Here is a 25,561-nt window from a genome sequence, read left to right on the forward strand (position 1 = left end):
AAGAAATCAAATGAAAAGAGGAGTAACAAAATGAAAACTTCTATGCTTCAAATATAAGCACCCTCACTACAAATGGGGTGACTTTGAAAATGTTCAAAAGAAAATGCAAAAAGTTGAAAATTGTCAAGTATTGAAATGCCAAACATCAAAGAAATGGCAAAAAGAAAGTGTTCTCAAATGTCAAATGCCACAAGAAATTGGGGGGAAAAACAACAACAAAAGCAAACTCCCAAATGAAACTCAAATTCTATTGATCCCTTTTCCATCGTATCCACTTTTGTGCATGGTAGAGAGGGGACGACCCTTCTTCTTGTCTAGGCAAGAAGGGGAATTCCGCGATCCTCCAGTGTTTCTAACATCATAGGGAGTCTATTCTTGACGAAAGCATTTAACGATTGAGGACAAAGGTACCCTAGCTTGACACAACTTTGAGGTGGTTTATTGGTATCCTTCTAGGCTTAGTAGTTTGAAGAAACCATATCTATAATGGAATGTGTACCCTTAGATTGCTTCCTCTTTAGATAATTTCTGCCACTTAGATGAGGAAAGTGGCTATTCATTTTAGTAGATGCATCCATTACTTGTTTTGTGTGCTTTAATGCTTGGATGTGTCGCCATTTTGGTAAGACCCACCTTGCCTTGCATGAAGACATCCTACCTCATGGTTGTCTTGTTGTGAGTTGAAGGGGCGAAGTGACCCTATAATTGTCTCATATCGGCTATATTAGTAGGTTAGTTTAAATAAGGGTCCTAGTTTTGTCACCTCTTTACTCGGGACGAGTAAAGGTTCGGTTTGGGGATATTTGATGTGACCAATATTTGAGCATATTTAGTCCCCGAATTAGCCTCGTTCCTATGATTTTTAGTGCATAATTGGGTCATTTACTATCTTTAGTCTTTCGTTTTGCATATTCTTTGAGGTTTTGTTTCCTTGGTAGGAGAGGAGTGCAAACCTTGTATTTTCATGGCAAAATGGAGCTAAATTGATCGAATCTAATGACCAAGCATCAAAGTGAAAACAAGACTAGAAGGCCTATGTAAATAATGAATTAAATGGGCAATGATGAGAAGATCTTTGCATCCTCAACAAAATCCTTGAGGATTGTTGGAAGAAGAAAAGAAGAAGAAGCCTTGCTGAGCTACTATCCGGGCGTCTTGGCCACGGAACGAGCGTCCTGGCTGGCTACAATCCGAGCGTCCCGTAGCAAGTCCGCTTGTCCTAGCCCTCTACAATCCAAGCGTCTCATGCCTCAGCCCGCTCGGATTCCTTCCCAGTGCAGGCCGTCTCCTCCTCAGTCCACTCGGGATGCGCATATTTCTTAATGGTCTTAATCGTCATTTAAGCCCTTAGTAACCCTAATTTATGTACCTAATCCTTAGTATAAATACCCCCTTGTACTAATTAGATTATCATGTTATTCTTATGCAATCTTAATCTCATTTTAATCTTGTAATCAACTTTTAATTAAGCATTAATACAAATCTCATTTCTTTAATTTCTCTATTGTTCATCATTTATTTTGGGTAATTGAAGATTATTTGGGTATTATTGGGAGATTGACAACCTTCCATCAATCATCAAGTACTTCTATTATTCTTTGCTTATTATTTTGGAATCATCATTAGGTATAATTCTCTTAACCCTTGTTTTAATTATTGTTAATCATTTCCATTCATTCATCATGTTTTGCCTTGTTAATATGATTGACAACCTTGTTAGCATGATAAACTTGATAATGAGTGAGTAGTCTCTTAGCTAGGGTTAATGGGGAATTAGGGGAAACCAACATGGGGGATGATTCATGCTTAATCTAATATGTTCACATAATTTATTTGCTTGCTTGTTGTGATCTCAACTTATGCACATGTTATGTTTGATGAAATGCGAGCCTATGAATCCTTGCATTTTTACCCATCACTTATCTTTTCAATGAGACTTGTAAGACATAAACCAACTCGAGTCTCATTAGACCTTGCATGTAGTTGAGTAGGGAGGATTAAGTCGACTTGTAGGTGTTGTACAATATAATCGATTCGGCTCCGAGACCCAAACCTTCCTAGGATTGTAAGATATAAACCAACTCGATCCTATCACAACAATAATTGCTTGCTTATAATTTGAGAATATGTTTGTATGATCAATTCCCATGAATCCCCTATAAACCCATGACACCCTAGTGCTTTTAATCAATTGTTTACATCTTATTTTAATCATCTTGCTTGTTTACTTACATTTTTATTTAGTTTAGTTATCTTCTTATCTCAACCCAAATTGTGACACCCTTAGACACCACTACTTGCAATCGAAAATCCTACATCAATACCCGTCCCTTGGGATCCGACCTTTACTTACCTCTTTACTAATAGTAGAGTAGTTTGTGAAGTTATAAATATTGTTTTGGTCTAGGTGCTCCTAACGACAAGTAACCAAAAACGATAGTCCGGCCAAAAATGGCGCCGTTGCCGGGGACGGTGTTAACTAGATTTGATTTTCTTTGATTGTTCTTAGTTGTGTCTTTCTTTGTCTTGGGGAAGTAAAACTCCTCAAGGTTCGTTCTAATTGTTTTCAAGTTGTTCGATATTTTGTAAGATGGATCTTATAGATTGTTTTGTTGTGGATCACTTGAGTATACCTTTCTTCAAAGACCCCTTGCAAGCATTGGAAGCCTTAGAAGCAAGTGAGGCCAAAAATATGCATTGGGAATTGAAGGTAGATCTTCTTGAGGCCGCTCTAGCCAACAAAGAACTTACTCATGAGCAATCCGAATTAGTACATAACATCCTTGTAGGAGCATATCAACCCATAGAAGAAGAAAAGGGGATCGAAGATGACATCATAAATGCCGAAGAGCAAGAAGAATTTGTCATCAAATTTGAGTGTGATGAGATTTGTGAGCTTGAAGAGCAAGTTGAATATGCCATGAGAATGGAATGTCTAATGGAGATGGAGCAAGTTCTTAATGAACCTTCAATAGAGGAAAGAGAGGTACAAGTTCCAACTCTAAAACCCCTTCCCCCAAATTTGAAATATGCTTATCTTGGTGAATCTAAGACCAAACCCGTGATTGTTAATGACAAACTTGATGAGAACCAATTGGAAAAATTGCTTGATGTGTGGAAACAACATAAAAAGGCTATAGGTTATAGTCTAGATGACCTTAAGGGTATAAGTCCCAATTTTTGCATGCATAGAATTCATCTAGAAGAAGTCCATAGACCTACCATCCAATCTCAAAGGAGACTGAACCCCCACATGCAAGAAGTTGTTAAAGGAGATGTTATGAAATTACTTGATGCGGGAATCATATATCCCATATCGGATTCTTTGTGGTTTAGCCCCTTTCAAGTGGTACCTAAGAAAGGAGGTACCACGGTGGTAACAAATGATAAGAATGAGCTAATACCCACAAGGAAAATCACCGGTTGGCGTATGTGTATTGACTATCGAAAATTGAATTCCGCAACAAGAAAGGATCATTCCCCCTACCATTCATTGACCAAATGCTTGAGAGGTTAGCCTCTAACAAGTTCTTTTTCTACCTTGACGGGTATTCGGGATTCTTTCAAATCCCCATACACCAAGATGACCAACACAAGACCACCTTCACATGCCCTTATGGTACTTTTGCTTATAGGAGAATGCCTTTTGGCTTGTGTAATGCCCTCGCTACTTTCCAAAGATGCATGATGAGTGTCTTGTCCGACTACCTAGAGACCATAATGGAAGTTTTTATGGATGATTTTAGCGTTTATGGGAAAGACTTTGACTCTTGCTTGCATAACCTTTCTCTTGTATTGCAAAAATGTGAAGATGTTAGTCTCGTTTTGAATTGGGAAAAGTGTCACTTTATGGTAAATGAAGGAATTATTTTGGGTAATTTAATCTCAGAGAAGGGTATCGAGGTCGATAATGTTGGAGTTAGTGTCCTCCACAATAGTACGTTAACATAATAAATCTCATTAATAGAATATCATCAGATATTTAATTATTTGATCCTCGTCAGTTGATTAACGTAAATCGATAACGGTTGGCTGACTAGAGTTTGACGTTATTGTCGTGAGCCGGCGGTGATCAACTGACCCCTTTCGGTCACACCTAAAAGAACGAACCCCAATAGATAACTAATTAATTGTATGAGATACAATTTGTTTAGTCCCTTGATTTTTAGACTAAGAAGTTAGTCGATTGTTTTTAGAGAGATTTCGAGTTGCGAACTCGAGGAGCGGCATTTATTATTTAATTATGCGATAATTAAATAATAAGTTTTGGGAAACGGGTTTTAGTTAATTAACTGTTAATTTGCTAAAATTGTACTAATTGATTAATGTGATTAATATTAGTACGTAAATAATATGTGTAGTGGTACACGTATATTTACGGAGTGAATTGGACGATTTAATTATGGAAGTATTTAAACATGATACGATGTTTAAAATAAAAATTACACGGATTTGTGCGATAAATATAAGAACCAACATGGACCCGTAAATGGTCAAGTGGACCGTGTAAAATAAGTGTAGTGGATGATTACTCACATAATCATTTTACCTTATTTGTATACTACCATAATTTATCTTATACAAGATTTTGCATGTGATGTAAGATAAAATTATAAGACAAAAATTGTCCACTAATGTACTCCACCATCCGCCACTTTCCCCACTTCTACACTCCTTATATTGTTCACATTTCTACACTACCTCATACAACACTCTACCATCTTTTGCATGTGAACATTTCACTCTATCTCTCTACAATAATTCATCACTAGTATTCATTATTAATATTACTAAGATAAGTTAGTGATATTACTAATATTTATCAAGGGAGCAATATTAACAAGTTACTAGTACAAACTTGTTATTATTTTTGGGTTAGTTCTTGGGTGCAACTTGAAGGAGACTTTCTAGTTGAAGGTTTTTCAAGGAGGATCATCCACATCATTTTAGCTCAAGAACAAACTAGTAAGGAGAACTAGTTTGTGCCCATTTTACCATATATTCAATGTAAGGAAATTGTTTTTCCTTATACTTTCTTTTTATGCTTTCATATTAGCATGCATGTTACATAGATCACATAAACAACAATTTATGAGATAAATTAATTTTATTAGAGAGTCTAATATGGATCTATGATCTTTCAAGTGGTATCAGAGCTTAGGCTTGTAATTTGCATGTTGATTTTAAAAAATTTAATGAATTATGAGATAGTTAGTAAAAACTCAAAAATTGTGTTGGAAGAGGTTTTAGCACGAAATTTTTGGGACATGCATACCTTATGATCTCAAAAGGTTTGTGGAATTGTTCGGTGATTTTTGTAGTTATTTTGCTATTTTTAATGATTTTTGGTAGAAAACCGAGTCAAAATGTCGCATTTTAGTGAAAAATTGACTAAAATTAGTTAAATGTTGATTCGGTGTATGGATTTTTTATGGTAGTTCATGCATGTTTTCTACTGATTGTATGCAAAAAGTTGAAGGTTGGTTCGGATTTTGCATGTTTATTGATTTTTTGAGTAAAAAGTCGATAAAAGTCAAATTAATTAATCATAATTTCGAAATTTTTGATTATGCCCATGATAAATTTATGTACATTTAAGAATATTATTTAAATGTCAAAAGTAATTTTACATGTGTGTTTTCACTTTGTTTTGATGTTTATTTGTTTTAGTGATTAAAAACCGATAAATATCGATCTTTTTCTTCACAAAATTTATCCGGAATTTTTGGGCAATTTTTCTGACATTTTGGTGTTCTTGGGAGTGTTCTAGAATACTAAAAATTTTTGTTTCAATTGTTTGGGTAAGTTTTCAATTATTTTGGATTTTTACTTAAATATTATGATTTTATCGATTAAATTAGAAAATAATCACCAAATCAAACTAATTATTTATCATAAAATTAGTGAGGACTAATTTTGAGGTTCAAAACAGTTTGGATAATTAGTTTGGAATTAAATGAGATTTAAGAGTTAATTATTGATTTTTACATGTTAAAAATCGATTAAATCCACAAAAACCGAGATGGATACCAATTAATGATAGGTAGGGCGATTTTGGCATCATATTTACAGCATTTTAAGCATATTTATTTAAGTTGAATGAATGATTGTCATTTATTTAAAGTCTTTATCTTTTTGTACCTAGTATGGCCTAGTTAATTTTAATCGTTATTACCCGAAATGAATGGGAATATCGATTTGTTTGTAATTAAATACGATCTCGTATCGTCGGTTTGTAATTAATTAATAGTTTTATTTATTTTATTAATTAATGTATAATAGGAATAGCTATGTAATTCATTTGTAATAGTTATTTTTACCGGCGTTTCCAAAAGACGGATTACAACGAGACGGAGTCTATTTTTGGAAGGTGTTCCAAATCCCACAAGGAAGAGCCATTTATGGAATGAAGAGACAGGGGACCAAGGAGTTGGTTTCCGAAATGTAATAGACTAGTTTTTTATTAACTAGGTGGCCATACTAGGATTTATTCATATGCTTACATGTTTGCTTGTTTTATTTTTGCGTATGCCAAAATCGCCATTCACATGCATTTTATTTTCGCGATTGTCAATTCACGTCATTTACATTCGCCGACTTAGTTCACTTAAAGGGAATTCATGACTAAATTGACAAGATCTCTCACATAACTAAAATTGAGATTAGCCTTACCAATTAGTAACACCTATGAATCTCTTGTTCATTAGAGCCACGCTCGCCCAAGCGGGGTGTTCTCTTTTTACCTTGAGTAGGTAGGGTGGTAAGCGGTTATCACACGCCAAAATTGGTTGGACTCAACGGGATATAAGACGGTCTTGTGTTCCGGGGCTAGTAGATGAATTTGAGGAAATTCGTCGACCAAGAGTTCTAGAGGTAGAATTAGTCAACGTGACTTACCGAATTTACGCAATTATGGGATGTTTCGCCCAAGCGATGCCTATTTTTGTCTAAAGACGGATCTTGGAATCATTTATATAATTTAGTGGGAGGTCATTATATAAATGCTAAAACTTGTTGAACATGTTTTCACAAGTATTTTAAAACATTGAATGTTAATTTTTCCTATTTTTGTTCTTTAACGTATTTACTATGACATCGCGCACTTCATTTTCATCCTCTATTTATTATTATACCCGTTTCGTTCTTTCATAGGAAGCGGTTTCTTTGAAGGAATTCGGTAGCAATGATTGGTAACATGATTTACTAATTCACCTACATAAGCTTACAACAATTATTGCGATTATTATATAACTTAACATCCATACATATTTAAAAAGGGGTTTTCATGTTGCAAACTCATATTACGAGTTTAAAAGGGAGTCAAATTTTATCAAGAGAGTCTTGATTTCGAAAGTGACACCTCCGTCATGATGATGACATATTAATTACTCAAGAGTAATTTAAATATTTACGAAAAGAGTTTCAAAAACACAAATAATACTCCAATATAATACCGTCAAATGGCTCAATTCAATAAAAGCCAAATCGATTGTTTATGCGCTAAAGAATTTAGGCATATGATAACAATTGAACGGTTAGGTAGTCCAATTTCGCAAGAAGTTGAGATTTTGCCACATGTTTCACTTACTTTATAGTAATTCACTCTTACTAAGTGTATAAAATATCACAAATGACATGAAGAGAGGTCTTCATGAGATTCATTTTTGCTTGATTGAAGCAAAGAGGAATGTGAAAGTGAGTGGGAGTTAAGAAGAATCAACCCTAGATGTATGCGATAGAACAAAGTTGAAAGAGACATCTACTCAATGGATAGGCTAGTTCCACTGACTTGGTATGACATACTAAGTATGGGTCATTTCTTTGTAAAGAAGTTTACATGAATTGACAAAACGTAAGACGTCTAGCATAGAACATTTTTGTATCGAAATGGTGCTAGAGTAGCAATGATTTCGATGAGGACAAATGTACCTAAATTTGGTTTTAAAAGAATGTAATCATCTATGTTTATACATAGAAGGCATCACTCATGTGATTTATAACAAAAGGTTGTACCTACTCCTATGATAACTTGGTGGTTGGTTTAGACCATACAAGTTAGAGGAATTTTACATTCTTCACGAAAACTAAATATTAAAACTATCTTGTAGATTTTAAAGTCTCTAATCTGGTGAACCCTATTGATCAAACCTCAAGTAAATTCGTTTCAAACGAGTATACGAAAAGCACATTGAACAACCATTTGATTGTGAGTCTTATGGTATGTGTGCATGTATTATGTTTTTCTTTTGCAGAAAAGTAACACAATAGTGAGGTGATCGACCATATACATACGAATGTGTAAGGCCGATAGTTGGTAATATACATACTTGGTAATATGAAAACCTCATATCTATTTAATAAGACATAAAAGTGATTTTTGAAACGTGGAATATTTTCAAAATGACGTAGTAAACCAAAAGCACTTCAAGATCAAGATGTTGATCGGAAGTTTCAAAGTATTGACTTTGAAGATCAAATGGGTAATATCAAGTAATGACCTTGATAATAACTAAGAAGATTGTGAACCAGTTCACATAATACCTTCTCCTTGGGACACCATAGAGTATGGTGTAGTCAAGTATATAAACCGAACTTTATGAGATATAGTTTGAGGTTTTTCGCAAATTTGTAAGCTATTTTCTCACTAAAAGTTTAAAACCCGACTATAATAGCCTTAATGACTCCATATGAGATATGGGTAGGGAGGGTCTCTAACTTGTCATTATTATACATTTGGGACCATAAATGTTTATGTTCAGAACCAATTTATGTATTTGTGAGGGTTATCCAAAATTGAACCACTTGGTTTTTACTCCTCCAAAACGAGAACAAAGAGTTTGTGGCTCGTAATGCTGTCTTTCTAGAAAGATTTTCATTTTCTGGATGACGGAGTGGGAGAAATTTTGAACTTGCGGAAGTCCAAGACCCACAAACTGAGTACAATGCAAGAAGACGTTCTTTATTAAGGCTCAGTGGTGAGTATAATGCAAGAAGACGTTCTTTATTGTGGCTCAGTGGTTATAAGGAGATAATTTTGCGATAATATTGCGTTACTTTTCAAAAGTGACGAATCTTAAACCCACATCAAAGGCTTTTCTATAGTATGAACTCTATGTGATGACGTGTCACCATGCAATTCGAATTGATCTCCTTGCACACGATACGATAAGGAAGGAAACATGAGATGTTTTTGAGACTTGACTTAAGGTGAATACTTTGCTTGGTTACCTTGATCTTGTCATAAAGGTTACATAAGATGTTTAAAATTTGAGCTTGTTATAGAGAGTTTGTGACAACCCAAATGCCTTTATCAATTCGTATGGTCTTAGCAATATAGCCTCTCATGAGGATGAGTTTAGGCAAAAGGATAACGAAACTTTCTCCTTGGGAGAAGTTTCATCAATGCTAAGAAGCCTAGCATGCTTGAAAGATCCCTTTTGTGATCTATATACATCAAAGAGTTGGAACTTTGGGTTCATTCATGCAGTCTATCAAACGGTATTACTCGAGTGTCGAGATAACATGATGATACATGGAGTTTAGTGGGAGCTAAAGTATGTTTCTTAGTCTAAATATGTGCTTGACATATTAGTGACTAGAAATGTAGCTAAGGTGATATTTCTTAGTCTAAATGTGTGTTTGACATATTAGTGACTAGAAATATTCTCGAGTGAATACTTGAGAGTAGCATGGCGCATCTTAAATATCCAGATCTAATGAGATAGATCTCCATGGATATTAGAATTATAGTCAAGAGACTTATGTGATAAATTTCTTGGCTTGTTCAAGTTGTTGAACAATTAGTATGATCTCATGTGCTTCCGCTGCAGGATCTATTATATATGCTAAAAGCTTCTCTCATCTGGACTTATCATATTGAGAATATGAGAAGTCATTACCAATCATTTCCTAGTGAGGGTCACTAGATGATTATCAAGAGCATCCTTGAGTACTTGAGAAGCACTGAGGATTTACTATTGTAGTTTGGAGGAATTAATGAATTTCGTGTAAGAGGTTATACGTTTACATTCCTATGCTTATAAGATATTATGAGCCTTGTTATGGAATGGTTAGCATGTAAGAGTGTTATGTGCATAAAGAATAATATGTATAAGAAGTTATACATATATGTATAAGAAGTTATACATGTATAAAGAAGATATGTATGAGGAGTCATACATAAAAGATGTCATATGAAATATGTGTATGTATAAGTGTTATGCGTACAAATCATGAACGAAAAGCTAAGTACATTACAGCATTCGATGTTGTAAAAGCGATAGTTGATAACCGGAATTTAATGGGACTAGAGTAGTTCTGTTAGCCGAATATCTTATCCCAAGAGACTGTGAAAACAGTTGGAGTGTTTGACTGGCTTTAAAATCAGAGTCTAAAAACGTGTTTTGACATGTACTTAGAAATGCTTTATGTGATGAAAAGATTGCATAGAACAAAGGAAAATTGCAATGGAAATTAGAGTGGTGCAATTGTTGCTAATCCTCTAACCAAAGCTGTTGGCATAAGGTAGACATGATGGTTATGTCATTTCAATGTGATTGAAGAGTATACCTTAATTGCTAAAGATCGTTATGTAAATATTTGATAGAGTATTGATATTTACATAAGTGATGATCGCATTCATTGTTAGATTTTCTTTAAGAACTCAATTATTCAGTTTGACTGAAAACCAGAATACCTTGTTTATCTGAATAAGTTGTGGAGACAATGTTGAACACTATTCAAGTGAATAAGATGAACATTGTATTTTGTCCTTAGTCGCTTAATGAGGTGACGTCTCGGAGTGACTAGATTGTAAGTCGATTGATGGTTGTTCAACACCATAAGGTCATATGTGATGACTGGTCGATTACATAGGCAGAGTGTGTGACACTTTGTCGGACAGTGACCATTTAGAGAGTCCCTAAGTTCTATTATAGACGCCTGGTCGTGGCGGGGATCTCTAAGATGTTCTAATGAGTCGATTCTTTTGACTAGAGACTATTATCTGAGCAGGTGCAGTTTCCGAGTGACTTTGGTTTTTGTCCTAGGTCGTGCCGTGAAAGGAGGCCAAAAGGGCATTTACTAGGTCATGGTGAGCTGTATTGTGCAATATGATAGATAGGGCATACAGGAATTGTCCACCCACGTTGGGTAACTATATCTCAAGGCCACTCGAGGAGTTAATGACTGCAAATGCGTGGCCACGCTCGGAAGTAATCTGTGAGAGATTTTTCCGGTCAGGTAGTCACACTCCCGATCGAGAAAACCACTCGCGATGTGTTCATGTGCAAGTGCGACCTGAAAGACACCTTGCATGGAGTGGGAGATTAAAACGGACAAGAGAATTGGTAGCGTACACCTTGTGTCGGACAAGTGGGAGATTGTTGGAGTTAGTGTCCTCCACAATAGTACGTTAACATAATAAATCTCATTAATAGAATATCATCAGATATTTAATTATTTGATCCTCGTCAGTTGATTAACGTAAATCGATAACGGTTGGCTGACTAGAGTTTGACGTTATTGTCGTGAGCCGGCGGTGATCAACTGACCCCTTTCGGTCACACCTAAAGGAACGAACCCCAATAGATAACTAATTAATTGTATGAGATACAATTTGTTTAGTCCCTTGATTTTTAGACTAAGAAGTTAGTCGATTATTTTTAGAGAGATTTCGAGTTGCGAACTCGAGGAGCGGCAGTTATTATTTAATTATGCGATAATTAAATAATAAGTTTTGGGAAACGGGTTTTAGTTAATTAACTGTTAATTTGCTAAAATTGTACTAATTGATTAATGTGATTAATATTAGTACGTAAATAATATGTGTAGTGGTACACGTATATTTACGGAGTGAATTGGACGATTTAATTATGGAAGTATTTAAACATGATACGATGTTTAAAATAAAAATTACATGGATTTGTGCGACAAATATAAGAACCAACATGGACCCGTAAATGGTCAAGTGGACCGTGTAAAATAAGTGTAGTGGATGATTACTCACATAATCATTTTACCTTATTTGTATACTACCATAATTTATCTTATACAAGATTTTGCATGTGATGTAAGATAAAATTATAAGACAAAAATTGTCCACTAATGTACTCCACCATCCGCCACTTTCCCCACTTCTACACTCCTTATATTGTTCACATTTCTACACTACCTCATACAACACTCTACCATCTTTTGCATGTGAACATTTCACTCTATCTCTCTACAATAATTCATCACTAGTATTCATTATTAATATTACTAAGATAAGTTAGTGATCTTACTAATATTTATCAAGGGAGCAATATTAACAAGTTACTAGTACAAACATGTTATTATTTTTGGGTTAGTTCTTGGGTGCAACTTCAAGGAGGATCATCCACATCATTTTAGCTCAAGAACAAACTAGTAAGGAGAACTAGTTTGTGCCCATTTTACCATATATTCAATGTAAGGAAATTGTTTTTCCTTATACTGTCAAACACCATCTAAATTTAGTAATTTATGCTTTTAGTAGGTTTGTCTTTTGTTAGTCTTGGGTGAACTTCGGGACGAAGTTCATTTTAAGGGGGGAAGACTGTAATACCTGTGATTTTTATAAAAAGTCAATTAGCATTTATATTTCCTTAATATTTGACTATGAGTCAGGATTAATAAGCGAGACGGTTTCAAAAAAAAAAAAAAAGAAAAAAAAAAGAAAAAGAAAAAGAAACAAGATAAATTCACCTAGTTGGGCCGTGTATTAGCTGAGCATCTTTGACCCATGATACATATACTCTAAGATAAAAGAAAACACCTTATTTCATAACATAATCAAAAAAAAAAAAAGGGAAATCAGGCAGAGAGACGATACAGCAGCGACGAACTCGACGAAGGGACTTGGGGGTTCGTTGATCAGCTTTTTAGACGATTTCTTAGCTTATTTTCAGCCTAATTCGTAAGTAAGACTATCCTATCATCATTTATTCAATTATTAGCTTAGTTAGTATTGTGTTTATGTCGATTATGTAACCCTAGGAATCGAATTGGGGTTTTTTTTATTTATCGTTTGTTGAGACGGTTTTAAAGATATTGACTAACCATGGATTGGGGTGTGGTTGGCCTTGAAACACTCGTGCTTGAACTGTGTATTAGGATGAGTTGTGTTAAATTTTCATACCGTCTTATACCCCGCCTTAAGACCGTCTTATACATGGTTGTATGGGTGTTAGTTGGTGTCGTAATCGCTGGTGTTGTCAGTAGTTTGGTGTGCGTGCTGGCATTATAGTGATGTAAATCTCCTTAGGTCAATACATTCTCCAATATCAGTACCCCTCCCTTAATATATGGCTAGATGGCATATGCATATATATAAAGTAACAGCATAAAAATAAGGCACTAATGTTTCAAGGGAAAAGTTCATACGGCATAGGCATAGCATAGACAGAATTCATCTCCTTCAGGGCTCGGAGATTATAGTTATAGATCATAACCAATCTGTATTTCCCCTTTATTTTATATGGAAAACAAGTAAATGAGGGCTGTCGATCGACTAAGCCAGGGTCATCGACTATGCTGTGCTGGTGTTATTTAGTTGTCATAATTAGTTAACCTTTATATGCTAAATTGATTAGACTAGTTGGTGATTATTTCGTGTTATTGTTTTTCTTAGGTAACGACTTTGTCGAGGAAGCATTTTAGTATTATTTGCCGAGCTTGGACATTTGCTAAAGGTAGGCTAGCTACTCAACGTTTACTTGCGGGGTTCTTTATGTGCTTATTTGCTTTGCATTACGGTGATTCGTTGGTCTTGGTTGCTGAGTAGTACTATTGGCTGTGTAATTGGTGCGTCATAATTAGTATGATAGCCATGTGCTTTTAGTTCCATTTTGGTGGCTGCTCGTTATTGCTTTAAGTTGCTCTTGTCATGTTTATATTTTCAGTGGACATTTTACCTTATTTCATTACTTAGTTGGCATATTATATCGAGTTAAAGGAACTTGGCATTGAGGTAGTTCATACCTTTTTTTTTATTATTCTATTGGCATTGTGGATACGTATTATTGTGTTGGCGTTGGAACGAGGTGGGTTGTGTTTTGGATAGGCCAGGCACGGGGATGTTGAAGAGCCGTGGACCTTGGTTTGGATAGGACAGGCAGGGCATGGTGTGAGGAGTTAGCCCTGGACCTGGCGTGGCTAGTCGACATGGTGTGGTTGAGCTTGGGCCGAGAGCCTCGGCAACAAACTACTTGTGGCATATTATTGAGACCGTGACATTGTGACTTCGTATTCATTTCATTGTTTATTTTTTTATTATATATTTCGCATGTCCTTTTATTTTATTATGGTTCTTAGATTGTTGACTTGTGTGTTCATTGTTGTCTTTAAATTGTCTATTTCCGTCATGGAAATAGATTTATAAGCAGGTATAGCTGATGGTTGTTGCTTGGCTGGGACATGTGAGCTGGGACTCGAGTCATCACTTTTATTTATCATTAGTAGTTGGACTTTACTTATTAGGTATCGCTTAAATTTGTCAGTTGTAATTAAATTTATTTAGTACTTCATTTATTGGTGGCTTTTAGCCGTGGGATTTGTAAGTCCAATGCGGACAAGTATCTTTTTTTTTACCATTCGCTAAATTTACATTTAAAGTACCCGGTAACGTTGTTTCTTATACTATTTACCTCAGGTAACTGAGATGGTAACACCGTCTCTTATCTTAGAGGCCTAACATAAGGCTCTTGGATAAGCGGGGTGTTACAAAGTGGTATCAGAGCGACGGTCCTATGGCATAAAACAAATGAATTAAATGAACCTAGGATGTGTCTAAATAAAATGAACACCGGATAGAAACTATTAGGAGCCCCCTTAGCTCGAGTTGGGGAGACGTCTTTGATTCGGGTTATGGCCCTTCTAGTTTTGAACCGGGCACCTCGGTGAGAATCAGTGAGAGTGGGTAGTTAGAGTGGATGCTTTTATGTATTATTTTGTTTGCTTGTGTAACTAACGAAAGTTGCAGGTACTGTATGATAAAATTTGGCCTTAATGGCAAAAGGTTAAGTCCTCGTGGAGGGTGTAGAACCGTAAGGTTCAGAGAAATTAATTTAAAGTGCCCAATGCCAAGTTTCCATAGAATATGCCAAATAGAAGGAGGAAATCATACTGCATTTGCATTATAACATGTGTGGTGATTAACGTTTTCTTAATTAGCATGTTAGTGTGTAAGGGAACGTGTGAATTCTTATGTGCACTATATTGTGAATATAACATGCGGAACGTGTGCCCCTAAGCCAAGTACTAAGTTTAGTGTATGATAAAGTGAATGTTAGAGTGGATATAAGTAATTGAGAAATGAAATTTGTGCTCTTAAGAGGGCTGATTTCTAGATTATTTACCTCAGATCAGGGTGAAATAAACCCAACCTGAGTAGTTTATTGTTGATGCAGGGATTTATTCTTCACTTATATTTATTCTCCAATTAATAGTAGTATATACATAATATATTAGCTCCAATACGTAAATGCTTATTCCTTATCTCATAATCTTATTTATTCTTAATAGAATTTCATAATGCCTCCAAAGAAATCTGTCCCTACTACAATGTCCCAAGAAGAGATAGACCGACTGATCGCTACAAATGAAGCCTTGACTGCCGCGTTGAAGGCTAAGAGTTCAACCGAAGATCCTGCAAAAATGAGTGCCACTATTGCAAGGCACAATCCAACAAAGTATGATGGCATGGGTGAACCATTGTTACTAGGAGACTGGTGTAGCGAGTTTGACAACATATTCGAGCTATTGAGTTGTCCGGCGGAGATGCAAGTGGATCAAGCTGCATTCTACTTGAAAGGAAAAGCTAGGCTATGGTGGACTCGCAGTAAGGAGGCCATAAGAGAATCTGCTGCTAATAATAATAGTCCGTATGTGAAGTGGAAAGGATTTAAGAAGATTTTGCGGGCTACATTTGTTCCTGAACATATCAGGAGCAAGATGAGGGCAGAGTTTGATTCTTTCAAAATGACAGATGACATGACAGTAGAGACTTATCATAATCGGTTTATGGAACTGTCAGAGTATGTAGCAGACTTGAATTTCAATGAAGAGATGCTGGCGATGAGGTTCGAGAAGGGTTTGACTGTGAGCATAAAGAAGAGGCTAGTAGCTGGTGAGCCAACCACTCTGGAAGAGGTTTCCCAGCGAGCTGGTCATGCGGAGAGGATAGCGGATATGATAAAGGAGGAGAAGAAAGTAAAGGGGGAGAAAAGAAAGGCTGAGACGGTTAGTGAAGGAGCAGGTGGGAGTAAGAAGAAGAACCAGTTCCGGGCCTACTTCTCTGATGGGGCCGGGCAGGGCAGCTTTGGAGGTAATAATGGTGGGAGCTACGGCCGTGGGGTTAGTGGAGGTCGCGGCCAAGGCTCCATCCAGAAGCGACAATGCTTTGGCTGTGGGAAGTTTGGCCATGTAAGAGCCGAATGCAGATCCGGAGGAAGAAATAACTACAATAATGGTAATGGAGATGGTGGTTTCAGGACTCCTCAGTCCGATTATAGAGGCAATTCGGGGTATAACCAGAAAAGTAACTACAACAGCAACAATAGGTACAACCAGTTACTGAACCAGGGGAGTAATAATTATGGGAATGGTTCATATCACAGGCAGAATGTGGGTAATGGCAATCAAGCAAGTGGAGTAAAGTTGGGTAACCAGTCAGCTACAACTGTTCAAGGTTCGGGTCAGAAGTCAGCCGGGAAATTATTTATGGTTGGGAAGGAAGTAGCTGAGAACGACACTCACATCGTTTCGGGTACATTTTCTGTGAATCTTAAACCTTCTTTAGTATTATTTGATTCGGGAGCAACCCACTCATTTGTGTCTTGTGAGCATGCCAAATACCTAGAGTTAAATGATCCAGTGCTTATTAGTGATAATGTGGGGATACCTTCGGGAGAGTCGGTAAGGTGTACTAAAATATATAAAGATGTAAAAATTAAGATTGGTGAGGTGATATTTTTAGTAGATTTAATTGAGTTTCCTGTAGGAAGTTTCGAGATAATTCTGGGAATGGATTGGTTGATTAAACAGAGAGCCTTTATAGATTGTTACCAAAGGAAAATATCTTTAAGAGGGCCTAAAGGGGTGAGAGTATCTTATAAGGGTTTTCTGATGAAACCAAAGGTGAAATTTATAAATGTTGCGACCCTAAAATCGTATATGAGGAAGGGGTGTCAAATTTATTTGTGTCACGTAAGGGACACGAGAGAGGTCGAACCTAAGAGGGATGAAATCCCAGTTGTGTGTGAATTTTCTGATGTTTTTCCTGAAGAAATTCCTGGGCTACCACCTAAGAGGGCGATAGACTTTAGCATTGACTTAAAACCTGGGACTGGACCAATTTCAAAAGCACCATATAGGATGGCACCAAAGGAGATGGAGGAATTAAAGAAGCAGTTAGAGGAGTTACAAGAGAAAGGTTATGTGAGACCGAGTGTTTCACCTTGGGGAGCACCTGTCCTATTTGTAAAGAAGAAAGATGGAAGTATGAGATTGTGCATTGACTATAGGGAGTTGAACAATGTGACTATCAAAAACAGATACCTTTTACCTCGCATTGATGACCTGTTTGACCAACTGAGTGGCGCTGGTGTGTTTTCTAAAATTGACCTGAGATCGGGGTACCACCAGTTGAGAGTCAAGGAAGGGGATACTCCTAAGACAGCTTTTAGGACTAGGTATGGCCATTATGAATTTGTGGTAATGCCTTTTGGGTTAACTAATGCACCTGCTGTATTTATGGATTTAATGAACCGGGTGTTTAGTGCTTACCTAGATGAGTTTGTGGTTGTTTTCATTGATGACATTCTAGTTTATTCAAAAACTAAAGAAGAGCATGAACGACATTTGAGGCTAGTTTTACAGACCTTGAGGGATAATGACTTGTATGCAAAATTGAGCAAGTGTGAGTTTTGGCTAGAGAAAGTAGCATTCCTTGGCCATGTGATTTCGAAAGAGGGAGTGTCGGTGGACCCAAGTAAGATTGAGGCAGTATCTAATTGGGTAGTACCGAAGAATGTGACAGATATTAGAAGTTTCTTGGGGTTAGCTGGGTATTATAGTAGATTTGTGAAGGATTTCTCGAAAATAGCTAAGCCCTTAACAGCCTTGATGAGGAAGGAGAATCGGTTTAGGTGGGATGAGAGTTGTGAGACAGCATTCCAAACTCTTAAGGAGCGCTTGACCACAGCTCCTATCTTAGCCTTACCAGAGGGAAGTGAAAATTTTGAGGTGTGCACTGATGCCTCAAAGAATGGGTTGGGGTGTGTCTTGATGCAAGGTGGGAAGGTGATAGCGTATGCTTCGCGCCAGTTGAAACCATATGAAGAGAATTACCCTACCTATGATCTTGAATTGGGAGCCGTAGTATTTGCACTGAAGTTATGGAGACACTACCTGTATGGCGCGACGTTCAAGGTGTTTTCAGACCATAAAAGTTTGAAGTATATTTATACCCAGAGAGAGTTGAATATGAGGCAGAGAAGGTGGATAGAGCTAATTAGTGACTATGATATGGAAATTGTGTATCATGAGGGGAAGGCAAACGTGGTGGCAGACGCACTAAGTAGGAAATCTATTCATCACTTATGCAGTGCTTTGTCCCGTGTGAGCCTGAGAGATGAAATCGAAAAGATGGGAGTTCATGTGATAAGAAAAGGAGAGAGTGTTGGTGATTTGACTATAGAGCCCGAGTTGTATTCTGAGATCCGGGAGAAGCAGCAATATGATTCTAGAATGGCGAAATGGTGGGCCCTTGCTGCCCGGTGGGGGAGACTACACGGTTTGGGTTAGATCTTTGATGGTAGCCTCCGCTTTGAGGGTCGTTGGTGTGTTCCTGATGATGAAGAATTGAAGAGGAGTATCTTGTCTGAGGCTCATAATACTCCATATTCAGTTCACCCTGGTGGAGATAAATTATATAAAGACTTGAAGAAAACATTTTGGTGGCCTGGAATGAAAAGAGAAGTAGCGGAATTTGTAGCTAAGTGTTTGACTTGTCAGAGGGTTAAAGGAGAGCATAAGAGGCCTCAAGGGAAAGTGCAGCCCTTGGAGGTTCCTGAGTGGAAATGGGAGTGTATATCTATGGATTTTATTGTGGGATTACCTAAGAGTCAAAAGGGGAACAATATGATATGGGTAATAGTGGACCGATTAACTAAGTCTGCTCACTTTATTCCTATGAAAGATACTTGGAGTAAGGCTGAGTTAGCTAAGGCATATAGGAGGAATGTGGTGAAATTGCATGGGATTCCTAAGGATATCGTGTCAGATAGGGATTCGAGGTTCATATCTAAATTTTGGAAGGAGCTACAAGAGTCGTTAGGAACACAATTGAAGATGAGTACAGCGTTTCATCCTGCGACAGACGGTCAGACGGAGCGAACCATCCAAACACTAGAAGACATGCTTCGGGCCTGTATTTTGGAGTTTGGAGGGTCTTGGGAGGAGAAGCTGGATTTGATTGAATTCTCTTATAATAATAGCTACCATGCCAGTATCGGCATGGCCCCTTTTGAGGCCTTGTATGGTAGGAGGTTTAGAAGTCCAATTTGCTGGGATGATAGTGCTGAGAGGATGGTGGTAGGACCTGAAATGGTCCAAGAGATGATTGAGCAAGTTCAAGTAATTAGAAAGAAGATGAAAGCTGCTCAAGATCGTCAGAAAAGTTATGCAGATTTGAGGAGATCCGAGATTGAGTTTAATGTTGGTGATAAGGTGTTGCTTAAAGTGTCACCAATGAAGGGAGTCATGAGATTTGGGAAACGTGGAAAGTTGAGTCAGAAATATGTGGGACCATATGAGATTCTGGATAGAGTTGGAGAGGTAGCATACCGTCTTGCCCTACCTCCGGCTTTAGCAAGAGTCCATAATGTGTTTCACGTATCACAGTTGAGAAAATATGTAAGTGACCCGTCACATGTGCTGGAAATTGAGAATATTGAGCTGGATGAACAACTGACTTATGAAGAATTTCCTAAGGAAATATTGGACACCAAAGTTCGCTATACTAGGAATGGTGAAGTGTCTTTAGTGAAGGTGCGATGGTCTAATCATGAAGTGGAGGAAGCTACCTGGGAGACCGAAGCCTCCATGCGCGAGAGATATCCTCATCTTTTTCATTAGGTACGTATATGGTTACGGGGACGTAACCTTCCTTTTAGGAGGATAGAATGTCAAACACCATCTAAATTTAGTAATTTATGCTTTTAGTAGGTTTGTCTTTTGTTAGTCTTGGGTGAACTTCGGGACGAAGTTCATTTTAAGGGGGGAAGACTGTAATACCTGTGATTTTTATAAAAAGTCAATTAGCATTTATATTTCCTTAATATTTGACTATGAGTCAGGATTAATAAGCGAGACGGTTTCAAAAAAAAAAAAAAAAAGAAAAAAAAAAGAAAAAGAAAAAGAAACAAGATAAATTCACCTAGTTGGGCCGTGTATTAGCTGAGCATCTTTGACCCATGATACATATACTCTAAGATAAAAGAAAACACCTTATTTCATAACATAATCAAAAAAAAAAAGGGAAATCAGGCAGAGAGACGATACAGCAGCGACGAACTCGACGAAGGGACTTGGGGGTTCGTTGATCAGCTTTTTAGACGATTTCTTAGCTTATTTTCAGCCTAATTCGTAAGTAAGACTATCCTATCATCATTTATTCAATTATTAGCTTAGTTAGTATTGTGTTTATGTCGATTATGTAACCCTAGGAATCGAATTGGGGTTTTTTTTATTTATCGTTTGTTGAGACGGTTTTAAAGATATTGACTAACCATGGATTGGGGTGTGGTTGGCCTTGAAACACTCGTGCTTGAACCGTGTATTAGGATGAGTTGTGTTAAATTTTCATACCGTCTTATACCCCGCCTTAAGACCGTCTTATACATGGTTGTATGGGTGTTAGTTGGTGTCGTAATCGTTGGTGTTGTCAGTAGTTTGGTTTGCGTGCTGGCATTATAGTGATGTAAATCTCCTTAGGTCAATACATTCTCCAATATCAGTACCCCTCCCTTAATATATGGCTAGAAGGCATATGCATATATATAAAGTAACAGCATAAAAATAAGGCACTAATGTTTCAAGGGAAAAGATCATACGGCATAGGCATAGCATAGACAGAATTCATCTCCTTCAGGGCTCGGAGATTATAGTTATAGATCATAACCAATCTGTATTTCCCCTTTATTTTATATGGAAAACAAGTAAATGAGGGCTGTCGATCGACTAAGCCAGGGTCATCGACTATGCTGTGCTGGTGTTATTTAGTTGTCATAATTAGTTAACCTTTATATGCTAAATTGATTAGACTAGTTGGTGATTATTTCGTGTTATTGTTTTTTTTAGGTAACGACTTTGTCGAGGAAGCATTTTAGTATTATTTGCCGAGCTTGGACATTTGCTAAAGGTAGGCTAGCTACTCAACGTTTACTTGCGGGGTTCTTTATGTGCTTATTTGCTTTGCATTACGGTGATTCGTTGGTCTTGGTTGCTGAGTAGTACTGTTGGCTGTGTAATTGGTGCGTCATAATTGGTATGATAGCCATGTGCTTTTAGTTCCATTTTGGTGGCTGCTCGTTATTGCTTTAAGTTGCTCTTGTCATGTTTATATTTTCAGTGGACATTTTACCTAATTTCATTACTTAGTTGGCATATTATATCGAGTTAAAGGAACTTGGCATTGAGGTAGTTCATACCTTTTTTTTTTATTATTCTATTGGCATTGTGGATACGTGTAATACCTGTGATTTTTATAAAAAGTCAATTAGCATTTATATTTCCTTAATATTTGACTATGAGTCAGGATTAATAAGCGAGACGGTTTCAAAAAAAAAAAAGAAAAGAAAAAAAAAAGAAAAAGAAAAAGAAACAAGATAAATTCACCTAGTTGGGCCGTGTATTAGCTGAGCATCTTTGACCCATGATACATATACTCTAAGATAAAAGAAAACACCTTATTTCATAACATAATCAAAAAAAAAAAGGGGAAATCAGGCAGAGAGACGATACGGCGAAAACTCGACGAAGGGACTTGGGGGTTCGTTGATCAGCTTTTTAGACGATTTCTTAGCTTATTTTCAGCCTAATTCGTAAGTAAGACTATCCTATCATCATTTATTCAATTATTAGCTTAGTTAGTATTGTGTTTATGTCGATTATGTAACCCTAGGAATCGAATTGGGGTTTTTTTTATTTATCGTTTGTTGAGACGGTTTTAAAGATATTGACTAACCATGGATTGGGGTGTGGTTGGCCTTGAAACACTCGTGCTTGAACCGTGTATTAGGATGAGTTGTGTTAAATTTTCATACCGTCTTATACCCCGCCTTAAGACCGTCTTATACATGGTTGTATGGGTGTTAGTTGGTGTCGTAATCGCTGGTGTTGTCAGTAGTTTGGTGTGCGTCTTTGGCATTATAGTGATGTAAATCTCCTTAGGTCAATACATTCTCCAATATCAGTACCCCTCCCTTAATATATGGCTAGATGGCATATGCATATATATAAAGTAACAAAGATAAAAATAAGGCACTAATGTTTCAAGGGAAAAGTTCATACGGCATAGGCATAGCATAGACAGAATTCATCTCCTTCAGGGCTCGGAGATTATAGTTATAGATCATAACCAATCTGTATTTCCCCTTTATTTTATATGGAAAACAAGTAAATGAGGGATGTCGATCGACTAAGCCAGAGTCATCGACTATGCTGTGCTGGTGTTATTTAGTTGTCATAATTAGTTAACCTTTATATGCTAAATTGATTAGACTAGTTGGTGATTATTTCGTGTTATTGTTTTTTTTAGGTAACGACTTTGTCGAGGAAGCATTTTACTATTATTTGCCGAGCTTGGACATTTGCTAAAGGTAGGCTAGCTACTCAACGTTTACTTGCGGGGTTCTTTATGTGCTTATTTGCTTTGCATTACGGTGATTCGTTGGTCTTGGTTGCTGAGTAGTACTGTTGGCTGTGTAATTGGTGCGTCATAATTAGTATGATAGCCATGTGCTTTTAGTTCCATTTTGGTGGCTGCTCGTTATTGCTTTAAGTTGCTCTTGTCATGTTTATATTTTCAGTGGACATTTTACCTTATTTCATTACTTAGTTGGCATATTATATCGAGTTAAAGGAACTTGGCATTGAGGTAGTTCATACCTTTTTTTTTATTATTCTATTGGCATTGTGGATACGTATTATTGTGTTGGCGTTGGAACGAGGTGGGTTGTGTTTTGGATAGGCCAGGCACGGGGATGTTGAAGAGCCGTGGACCTTGGTTTGGATAGGACAGGCAGGGCATGGTGTGAGGAGTTAGCCCTGGACCTGGCGTGGCTAGTCGACATGGTGTGGTTGAGCTTGGGCCGAGAGCCTCGGCAACAAACTACTTGTGGCATATTATTGAGACCGTGACATTGTGACTTCGTATTCATTTCATTGTTTATTTTTTTTTATATATTTCGCATGTCCTTTTATTTTATTATGGTTCTTAGATTGTTGACTTGTGTGTTCATTGTTGTCTTTAAATTGTCTATTTCCGTCATGGAAATAGATTTATAAGCAGGTATAGCTGATGGTTGTTGCTTGGCTGGGACATGTGAGCTGGGACTCGAGTCATCACTTTTATTTATCATTAGTAGTTGGACTTTACTTATTAGGTATCGCTTAAATTTGTCAGTTGTAATTAAATTTATTTAGTACTTCATTTATTGGTGGCTTTTAGCCGTGGGATTTGTAAGTCCAATGCGGACAAGTATCTTTTTTTTTACCATTCGCTAAATTTACATTTAAAGTACCCGGTAACGTTGTTTCTTATACTATTTACCTCAGGTAACTGAGATGGTAACACCGTCTCTTATCTTAGAGGCCTAACATAAGGCTCTTGGATAAGCGGGGTGTTACATATACTTTCTTTTTATGCTTTCATATTAGCATGCATGTTACATAGATCACATAAACAACAATTTATGAGATAAATTAATTTTATTAGAGAGTCTAATATGGATCAATGATCTTTCAGATAAAGCTAAGGTTGAGGTGATAGAGAAACTCCCACCTCCCGTGAATGTTAGAGGGGTGAGAAGTTTTCTCGGTCACGCGGGTTTCTATCGCCGTTTTATAAAAGATTTCTCAAAAATCGCGAAACCCCTCACTCAACTCTTACTTAAAGATGACCAATTCCATTTCACTAATGAGTGTGTTGAAGCCTTTAATAGAATTAAGGAAGCACTAATCTCGGCACCGATCATTCAACCACCAAATTGGGAACTACCGTTCGAGATTATGTGTGATGCTAGCAACTACGCCGTTGGAGCGGTTCTTGGCCAACGGGTAAGAAGGGCTTTGCATGCTATCTACTATATAAGCAAGACTCTTGATTCCTCCTAAGTGAACTATGATACCACCGAGAAAGAGCTCCTTGCCATTGTCTATGCGTTAGACAAATTCCGTTCCTATTTGCTTGGATCAAAAGTGATCGTTTTCTCGGATCACCATGCTCTTCGACATCTCTTGATAAAGAAAGAGGCAAAACACAGGTTGTTGAGATGGATTTTGCTTCTTCAAGAATTCGACTTAGAAATAAGAGATAAGAAAGGGGCCGAAAATATAGTGTCGGATCACTTGTCAAGAATCCGGTTTCATGATGAAGAAGGAGAAACACCGATCAATGACTCTTTCTCCGATGATTTCTTAATGGCCATCCAAACACAACTTGAGAGGCATATTACTCCATGGTTTGCCGATTATGCCAACTATATTGTTGGAAGAGTACTCTCTCCAAACTTAAACTACAACCAAAGGAAGAGGTTTTTGTTCGAAGTAAAGAGATACTTTTGGGATGACCCAAATATCTACAAAGAGTGTAGTGATGGGCTCTACCGAAGGTGCATCCCACAATGGGAAATTCAAGGAATTTTGGAAGGATTCAAATTAAGTGGTCAAAAGAGGATGATACAAATTCAAGAGTTGGAAGAATTACGACTACAATCTTATGAGAATGCCAAGATCTACAAAGAGAGGACAAAGTTGCTTCATAACAAGAGAATCAAGCAAAAAGCCTTGCACAAGGAAGACAAAGTCCTTCTATTCAACTCCCGATATCGACTCTTTCCCGGGAAATTGAACTCTAGATGGATGGGTCCTTATGTGATCACCGAGGTAGGAAAGTATGGAGACTTTGAGATCAAGTCGGAAGATGAAAGCAAATTTAAAGTTAATGTCCAAAGATTGAAACCATATTATGAAGGAGCATTTATTGGAGAGGTCGAGGTCACCTACCTCGGGCCTCCTCCTCCTTCAAAAGATCATCATAAGGAGAGTTTGGTGGAGTCGTCTCCAAACCACCACTTGTAAATATACTAACCCCTTTAACTTGTATCTTTAACTTTATTGCATTTTTAATCATAAACATGATTCTTGCCATGAGAGTAAGTGAGGGAGGGTCACTAATCATTTTGATGAATGAAGGAATTAGAATTCAAGTGTGGGGAAGCACCTACACCAGAGTAGAGGAAAAACAGGATCAATCCGA

General features: G+C 37.1%; 1 protein-coding gene and 1 long non-coding RNA gene across 2 annotated transcripts; both read left to right on the top strand.

Annotated features, from left to right (window-relative positions):
- The first annotated feature begins 12,821 nt into the window (after positions 1 to 12,821).
- LOC141609111 (uncharacterized) lies at positions 12,822 to 14,546 on the top strand. Its single transcript, XR_012527216.1, has 3 exons — positions 12,822 to 12,937; positions 13,652 to 13,712; positions 14,394 to 14,546. It is a non-coding gene; the product is annotated as an uncharacterized LOC141609111 (long non-coding RNA).
- Positions 14,547 to 15,552: 1,006 nt separating this feature from the next.
- On the top strand, positions 15,553 to 18,825 carry LOC141608021 (uncharacterized). The gene is made up of 2 exons (XM_074427370.1): positions 15,553 to 17,429; positions 17,574 to 18,825. Exons 1-2 carry the CDS (start codon positions 15,553 to 15,555, stop codon positions 18,823 to 18,825), a joined length of 3,129 nt encoding a protein of 1,042 aa, XP_074283471.1.
- Positions 18,826 to 25,561: the final 6,736 nt, after the last annotated feature.

This window comes from Silene latifolia, chromosome 10 (genome assembly GCF_048544455.1).
Source record: "Silene latifolia isolate original U9 population chromosome 10, ASM4854445v1, whole genome shotgun sequence".
In the NCBI taxonomy this organism is placed as follows: domain Eukaryota; kingdom Viridiplantae; phylum Streptophyta; class Magnoliopsida; order Caryophyllales; family Caryophyllaceae; genus Silene; species Silene latifolia.

Excerpts from the sequence above, each read along its gene's own strand:
- LOC141608021 (XM_074427370.1), top strand. The coding sequence starts at position 15,553 with ATGCCTCCAAAGAAATCTGTCCCTACTACAATGTCCCAAGAAGAGATA. Across the intron at positions 17,430-17,573 it reads ATGGAGGAATTAAAGAAGCA|ATACCTTTTACCTCGCATTG; the intron begins GTTAGAGGAGTT and ends TATCAAAAACAG.